General features: G+C 35.4%; 1 protein-coding gene across 1 annotated transcript; it reads left to right on the top strand.

Annotated features, from left to right (window-relative positions):
- The first annotated feature begins 772 nt into the window (after positions 1–772).
- On the top strand, positions 773–7,911 carry LOC128184186 (uncharacterized). The gene is made up of 7 exons (XM_052853549.1): positions 773–929; positions 2,292–2,390; positions 2,668–3,043; positions 3,753–5,189; positions 5,287–5,319; positions 5,404–5,532; positions 6,939–7,911. Exons 1-7 carry the CDS (start codon positions 924–926, stop codon positions 7,592–7,594), a joined length of 2,736 nt encoding a protein of 911 aa, XP_052709509.1. The 5' UTR covers positions 773–923; the 3' UTR covers positions 7,595–7,911.
- The last annotated feature ends 697 nt before the right edge of the window (positions 7,912–8,608 follow it).

Raw genomic sequence — 8,608 nt, forward strand, 5'->3', positions numbered from 1 at the left:
TATCAAGTTTTATAAAATGGCGGGAGGGGGGTTGAAATAGACGGACGCCTTTGTAATACATTCGAGGTGTTATTTCCATCTCCGCCGGAAAAGCCTGAGGAGTTGTGATTGAACTGAATTGAATCATCATAGTACAGGTTACAACACACGGAGTTTATTTTAATCACTGTAATATTGTCCTGAATTGGTATTCAACAGATACATGTTTTCATCTGTTTAAAAATATTTATTGTGAAGGAGCACTCAACGTACGAGAGAGAGAGAAAAAAAAATATGCTTATGATATTAATATCCACATGTAACATATCGTTTTCCCGTATTAATCGAACATCAAAGAAAGGAAACTTGATAGTAGTTTTACAATTAACAAAACTATGCAGCTATTTAGACAATTACATTCTTTACCTGGCGACGACGGCATTCTGGATAAGAAGGAAACAATCACTGCAGAAATTATACCGGTAATACATAAACCGCACTTGAAATCAGATATCTCATGAAAAATCAATTTTATAATTTGATATAAACAAAATTTGTTATATGTACATGTATGCACTAATACATACATTAATGCATATCAGTTATTTGTTTTACTGTAACTGTAAAAGATCCACGGAATTTTAATGCAATTGGACAGAGGGGTGTTCTGAATTAAAACACGATATTTTGACTTTTAAAGCAACTTGATACTAGTATTCAAATGACAGAAAACGCTCGTACTTTTGAAAAAGCGCAACGCTGCGGATGATTGAGTCTTTGCGCGGTTCCCAATTCATGGCCAAATTTTAAAGGAAAAGGTGTTGTCATTGTCGTTCTATACTCTCTGAAAGTAATACCATGCTCTCATATTATTCATGACTTAATATGAGAGAAAGTTCTTAAAGCGAAAATTAAGACAAAAGTCATCTTTAGGCTGATGAAGAATGCAGGTATGTAGTTTTTTGCTATACAGTAGGGACATCTTAAAAGAATCACACTAGTGGTAAGTTTTTAAAAAATCAATCATTGCGGCCTTTTTTTTTTTTTATTAATAATCGATATCGTTTGATGTTTTATCTGCAAAGATCTGATATTTTTTTAAACTTAGTTTCATGATGTTCTGATAGACATGTTTTTCCAAAAATATGTATCAATAAACAAAGATTCGGTCATAAGTATTATTTTACTATTGGGAAATACATTCTTTTAGGCGAAGTACGCCAATAGAGAACAAAAAAAAAAATATTTTTTTATGCTATAAACATCTTAAATTATTCATATAAACCACGTAGTCCTTGCTTGAGTTTTTATTTTAATTGGATATTGGGTAAAAGTCAATTAATATAAATTAGTATAACTCTTACTTCATGTAAATATTGGCTTCGAGTTCCATGACGACGCCCTGGCAAAATGCCAAACTGTTAGACAGGTAACAGAGTTCTGTCATCTCGAAACATTGCTATGTAAGAAACAGGAAAACTTCCCTGAAAGAACCGATTTGAAGATTCTCACACACACTTTAAAGACTTTATTTAAACTCTTAAAAATAAAAAAACCTTACTGTGATTAGTTTTTAATAGTATCTCCGACACGTACAATAGCGCATCGTTTTTTAAAGTGTGTGTGTATGTGTGGGGGGGGGGGGGGTAGTAAAAATATTCATAAGGCCACATAACATTAATTTTTAGATTCTTATGCCCGCCCTTCCCGAAGTATATTATTTTGTTTTGAAAAAAAAGTTATGGAAAAAAAGTCAGTTAGGTACACAAAAAAATCAAAGCATTTTAATGACAGCCTAAACATGTGGACTACCGTGTGATTCCAGTCAATGATACAAATGTCTTCATGCATAAACAGTTAAGTGGAAATAAAATGGAATTAAAAGATTACAACTGGGTTTGTGTACTCATACCAGCATTAACAACTAAAAAGAATAGAGCAGTTGTTATTGCTAGAATATAAACGTTGACAAAAAAAAGGTGTTTTTTAAATAATAAATAAAATCTGCCCACCCGCCCCGTTCTTTTTTGTAAATTAGGATCAGAATCTCAATGTTAATTTTATATGGCTTAAATCTTCAATATTATCTTAATACTAATTTCCTTTTAACTCCTCACATGCTCTCGAGCTCAAATTGAATGGAAAGGGGGTTGAGAAAGCTGGTCTACAATTATTTTTTTTTAATTTGTGTATATTTACAAAAGATGTAACTTTATTGCACCAGCTTACGTTTTCTACCTAATGTTTTCCCTTAAATCTTCGAAAATACATGGAAATTAATAAAAAAAAAAACCTGTATTGACTGTTTTAAGCCTGCATTCCTGGTTTCGAGACGAACCGATGTCCGGGATCTGACCGGACTTCCTGGTTACAGCAGACTGTCGCAAGCTTCCGGGTTGGAAACTTTAAGGGTAACAACAGGAAAAGATGCTTTATGTTAATGGAAAAAAAATTTATCCAACTGCATATATTAAGTCTGTTCCTAAAGTCTTCATAACTTTTTTCTCAAAAAGATTTGTAATACAAAATGTTTTGCGATTTGAATAATAAATTCATTTGATCTTTCTCACCGCTCTTTTTGTATATAAGACATTGCAAATCATTTGCTGAAAAACTCATATAAGTAAAACGGTTCAATTTAATTGGACAATATTTATACAATTATCTATTACGAAAACATTTTTGTAGACTGGTATTATTCACACGAGAAAAACACGTGATATCCGAGACCATAGCGGGGACAGATCCCAAACACACACAGACAAGCGAGAGTCATTGGTTTGCAGAGAACCAATCAGCTTTAGGAGGTCTGAACCCAAACCTACGCTCATCATGACAAACAAGGGGAGGAAAACACGCGCCAGTGGTCTCCTTCCTTTATCTGAGATAGACCCCTCCGAGCAAACCGATATTGAGACAGTTGTTTCTAGACCGAAAGAACCCACGGAGAAGACAGGAAGAGAAACGCCTCTCAGTATGCATTCTATGAAACAAAAGACAGTTGAGTTGTCGAACACACAAGAGAGAAACGCACCTTATGATGCACCAAATGTCGATGAAATTAAGGAAAGTACCATTTTACTTTATACGGCATCGCTCTTTTATTCTTCTCTTTTGCAAGATTTCATTGCCGCAAAAATAATGCTTTATGGTTAATTTTTTATATGAATGATAACTTTTAAGATCAAATACTGGCGTGCGACCAGTCTCGCCGAGTACCATTGCTCGCCAGTACATTGTGACGTCATTTTTCGTATATAATTTTATGTGTTGATAAAATGACGTCACAATGTACTGGCGAGAAATGGTACTCGGCGAGAACTGGTCGCACGCCAGTAATGTTAATTAATACCTTGGAAATATCCAAGAATCCACAGCCAAATAAAAAGTCCACGAGGACTTTTCATTATAAACGATATGATAAATGTTTCCCGGATAAAATATTTTTCTTTTAAAAGCTAGAATATCTCATGATCTGTGAATTTTTAAGAGTATAATAAGATGATCTGGTAATGATAAAGTTTTGGTTTTTTCCCTTTTGTTTTTTTATTGGTTTTTGTCGACATATATACATGAATGTGTTGTGTAAAATAAATGTCAGAATGTAATAAACTGAATATGTAGCTTGGGATCACAAAAACCTATACACGAACATATAAATTGAAGAAATGAAATTTCTTGATATGACAATTTTACAGTAATGTTTAATATAATTTTCATTGGCTAAAATACAATAACCTATTCATGTGTTTTTGTTTTTATTTTCATCTTTTAGAATATTCCCAGTATCCCTATTCTTCAGTCTGCCTCTAGAAAGATCGACGACTTAAAGGACGACTTTTTGAATTGTGAGGTCTGCAAGTCAGAGTTCGACGATAATGAGCACACCCCGCGTGTGTTACCATGCTTGCACACGTTCTGTAACCGTTGTTTGGAAAAACACGTTCGGGACAGGTTTGTTTACTGTCCTAGCTGCAAGACACAGCATGCGCTTCCCAACAACAGGGTCTTAAACTTCCCCAAAGAGCACACTAGACTTACACTTAAAGGTTTCGTTCAGTTAAAAAGGAAAACAAAAATTCCATGTAGAGACTGTCCTGATAGCGGAAATGCAGGATATTTCTGCAAAAATTGTTATTCATTTATGTGTCACGATTGCCGTAAAGCTCACTTAAGAAACTTCATATCCCGTGACCATGATATCCTGCCAATAGATCAGCTAACCAACTCGGGGATCGAACCCTTTCTTCGACAGCAGACGTGTAACGTTACTGGACACGATGGACAAGAACTCGCATTTTTCTGCACAAGTAAAGGTTGTGGAAAACCTATTTGTAAGATGTGTACCGTATTTTGTCACGTCGAGTCAGGTGGTCACAGCACAAGAAGTTTGCTTGATGTGTTCGAAGACCAAAAGGTTATAATTAGTAATCTGACAAAGGACGTGGAAGATCGCATAACCTTCACTAAAAATGTCATGGTGGACACGGAGAATGAAATGAAGAATTTGGACAACAAATATACGGATATTGCAAAAGACATCGACAAGGAAATAGACGAAAGCATACAGGTGTTAGAAGACAGGAGGCGGAAACTAAAGGACACGCTGAAGAGCAAATGTAAAGATAAACGATCCATGTTGCAGAAACAGCGAGAAAAATTGAAATACACGCTAACATTGATGAACGCCGGAAAAGATTTTTCATCCCATATCTTGACTTACGCTATGCCTGCAGAGTTTGTCTCATTAACTGGTATTGTTTCATCTCGACTCACAATATTGAAAGACAAGCAGATTGAATCGTGTCCCTTAGAAAATTCGTTTTTGGCGTTTGATAAAGACCATCTTGGAACTGAATTTAAAGCTTTCGTATTTGATATGGGAAAGATTCGATCAACTGCCATCTATCCTCCGAAGACAATGGCAGAGGCATTTGATATCCCTAATAACAATGAAACTGAAGTAATGAAGCTATTTTTGTATGATAATAAGGGCAAACCTCAAAGAGACTCAGTCGACTGCATCCAAGTAGAAATTCAGGACCCAAAGGGTCGGATGGCTGCTGCGACTGTGAAAGACGCTAACACGGTAGACGGATGTTACCGCGTTTACTACACAGCCAACCAGCTCGGCAAACACAGTGCCTTTGTAAAGATATTACATCGCCTGGTCAAAGAAGATGGATATATTTTTACCGTCAAGTCTCCTGGTAAGAAATATACACATATGGACAAATAAAACATGTTTTTGTTACTCGAATCCTATCTTAATGTAATAAAAAGAAAATGTTTATCTTTTTTATTTAGGTGATATTGACAAACGATTTGGGGACATCGATTGTAAGTATTTATGCACGCGAAAAGAGCTCGGTTTTAGCTCTTCCAAACAAGTCTTGTAGGTAAAATTATTTCTCGTTTCGTTAGGTCCAGGATTTACATTTGACATACAAACTGCTCACATAGAACGTGATGTGACGGCAGATGGAAGACTTCTTCGCTCTGACGTCACGACGATTAAGAAGAAGGCACTTCGTGGATTAAAGAAGCCAAGAGGTTGGCATACATTCGATGAAATTTATAATTAGGGGAAATGTAAAAAATAAAGCAATATAATAAATAAAAGAGATAAATGAAAATTAAAATCCTTTCTCTCTCATTCTGATATATATATATATATATATATATATATATATATATATATATATATATATATATATATATATATATATAATTTCCCAATACAACAAAAAATAAATCGGCACAGTTTTAAATAATTTAAAAATGATAAATATCCAGAATAAAATCACAAATTGATCCTATTAACCGCAAACGTTTTCGCCATTCCTGGCTCTTCAGGCAGTTATGTACAAATGACTAATATGTAACGTAGTAACGTCAATAAGCAAAAGTTCATTGTGACGTCATAATAACGTTAAAGTAGCGGAAAGTTAGAGTCACAGAGCAAAAAGGCGCTAAAAAAATAATAATCGCAAATATGTGTAACAAATGATTCAATTATATCACATGCATATAATGAATTTTTCACTGGGTGCGATTAAGTTTTGGTTTAAATAATTTAATAAAGTGGTCTTCCTTGGCTAAGCGCAGTATTTCATTTTCATTTGGAAGTTTATAAAATGGGAATAGGGTAAATTTTCCCTGGCCGCATTCAGCAAAATGTTCACAGCGTGGAGTATTACGAACACTCGGGTCTTTAATCTGTTGCTTGTGGACACGAACACGCGCGTTTAGTTTCCCCGTCTGTCCAATATAAAATTCTTTGCATGTTGGGCAAATAGCACAATAAATAACATTTTCCGATTTACAGTTCATCGACGAATTGGCGCGAATTTCCATCCCAGATTTTAGTAGAATTGTATTTCCTTCTTCTATGTAGGCACATGTACCACATCTCGGGTCGCCGCATTTTTTCACAGATGGAATTTCCTCCTGCATTGTAAATCGGGCCTTGGTCAATATGTGTTTAAGATTTGGTGCTTGTCGTTGGCTACTGATTATGTCCTCGGATTGTAATAATTTCTTCATATTTTTTGACTGTTCTAATATAGGGTAAAGTCGTTTTGCGTCTGTTAGAATATTTCTGTTCCTTGGATTGTGGGTCACAACAAAAGCAAGTTTCCCGTCGTTGTTGCGATTATTAGAAGACCGGCGAGGATTACGTAGAACATGTAATGGAATTTGTGTCGCTCTTTTTACTCCAGCGTTGATTAAATTTTTCGGGTATCTCTGACGTTGCAGAAATATTTTTAATTCTTCCAGACGTTTAGATCGTAAGGTTTTGTCTGTGATAATTGTACAAATTCTCCGTGCTAAGTTAAACGGAATATTGCGTTTTGTGTGGGAAGGGTGGCATGATCTAAAATCCAGATATATATATCAGAATGAGAGAGAAAGGATTTTATATATATATATATATATATATATATATTTTTTTTTAGTTCCAACTTTTCCCTGGGAGGACAACAGATATGTAAAACAGGACACGTCAAAAGCACGCGGCCGCCCTGATGTATTTTCCCATGAAGCTCACTCAGAAAAAGTTATCAACGAAAAGTCGTACAATGAGAAACAACTAAAGAAGTACTACGGTGTTGTAGGCAGCAAACCCTTCAAAGCTCCAGGGCGATACTACTTCGAAGTAAACGTCACCTATAGAATTCATGTGAACCTCGTGCGCAATGCTTTGCTATTTGAAATTGGTATTGGGAGATGGGACAGCATACATAACAGTTTCTATGTCGGAGCTCAGACGTACGCGTGGTCTTTTTCTGTCGAGAGATGTACGGAACACAAACAGCTCTGTCATAAATTCCGCCACAAGAGGACGCTTCTATTACATTCTCCGGTTTCTGCCGACATCGCAGGAACAGGCATTGATATGTCATACGGGTTTCTTGTAGATACGGATAACCGTCAGTGGACGATACTCGATTGCTCTAGTCAACACATCATCTACACGTTTCGTAACTTAGATTTTTCGGAACCTCTTTGGCCAATCTTTGGTACCTACAACCCTTATTCTGCACAGGTGGAGATGCACCTAAAATCTGGAAGTTTAATTAATAACATTCCCGCACCTGCAATGTTGGTTTAATTCTAATTGAGTGATCTATTCAGGTTCAATCTTATTCTTAATGTTTCTAGCAATAGAAGCAATGTAAATACGATCTAGAGGAAATGACGATGGTGTGATAATCTCTCTGACGATAACATTACTATTAATACCATTTGTGCAACTGAATCTTGTTGGAGTTATTTAAATAAAATACTGATCTGTGCACATTGTTTTCAATCAGAAGCTAAATAAATCAAGTATTAATCGATTTCGTTTTCCTTTTTATCTTTGTTTTCTTTCTAAGAGTATTTTATTTCCTGGGGAGTTTTAGCCTTGTTAGAGTAAAGAATGTATTCCGTTGATTGCATGTTTTAGATTAAGGAACGTGAATAAATGCATTTGCATAGTTGAAGGTTTCTGATTCTCGTTGTTTCTCATTCTTATTCTTTGGGTATACATTTACATTAAACAAGGTTAGCATTTTAAAAAGCTAAGGATGTCAGCTAGGGGAATATTACTTTTAGGTTCAAAGTGGAATCACAATTTAAAAAATGGAGAAAAATAGTTTCCTGGTCACTAATAATACATTTAGTAAATTTAGTTTGCTCATTTATTTTTTATGACTGTATGTGAGGAGACGCGCATGTAGCGTTCTACATGTATACAGTGTATGACTGCACTCCTGCTCATTTGTTATCAACAGCATCTGAGCATGCGGTTTTAAATTGAGTTCATGCTCTCCGAAATTCATTATTCGGTCGCAATCATACGAATGCACATCTCTTTTCTCTCCAATCTAACAAAGAGTCGGGAAGATATATGTGCGGATTTCTGACCATGGCTGTGGATCAACGATACCCGTGGACATTCTTCTGGTATAATGAACCCATGTTAATAAAAACAGGACACGAGCCTTGATTACATAATAAGTTTTTGTATAATTTGAAAGCATAAAAAGATCGAGATCGTTGACAAACATTTTGTCTGACATGTCAAGAAAAAGAGGCTTACTAGCTTAACCCTCATGATACATGTATAACGCGTCGTTTTTGT

This window comes from Crassostrea angulata, chromosome 5, assembly GCF_025612915.1.
Source record: "Crassostrea angulata isolate pt1a10 chromosome 5, ASM2561291v2, whole genome shotgun sequence".
NCBI classification, from domain to species: Eukaryota; Metazoa; Mollusca; class Bivalvia; order Ostreida; family Ostreidae; genus Magallana; species Magallana angulata.

What these genes read in the sequence shown, in the direction of transcription:
- LOC128184186 (XM_052853549.1), top strand. An exon ending in CCGGGTTGGAAACTTTAAGG is followed by an intron (nt 2,391 to 2,667) that starts GTAACAACAGGA and finishes ACATTTTTGTAG; the next exon opens with ACTGGTATTATTCACACGAG. An exon ending in ACCAAATGTCGATGAAATTA is followed by an intron (nt 3,044 to 3,752) that starts AGGAAAGTACCA and finishes TTTTCATCTTTT; the next exon opens with AGAATATTCCCAGTATCCCT.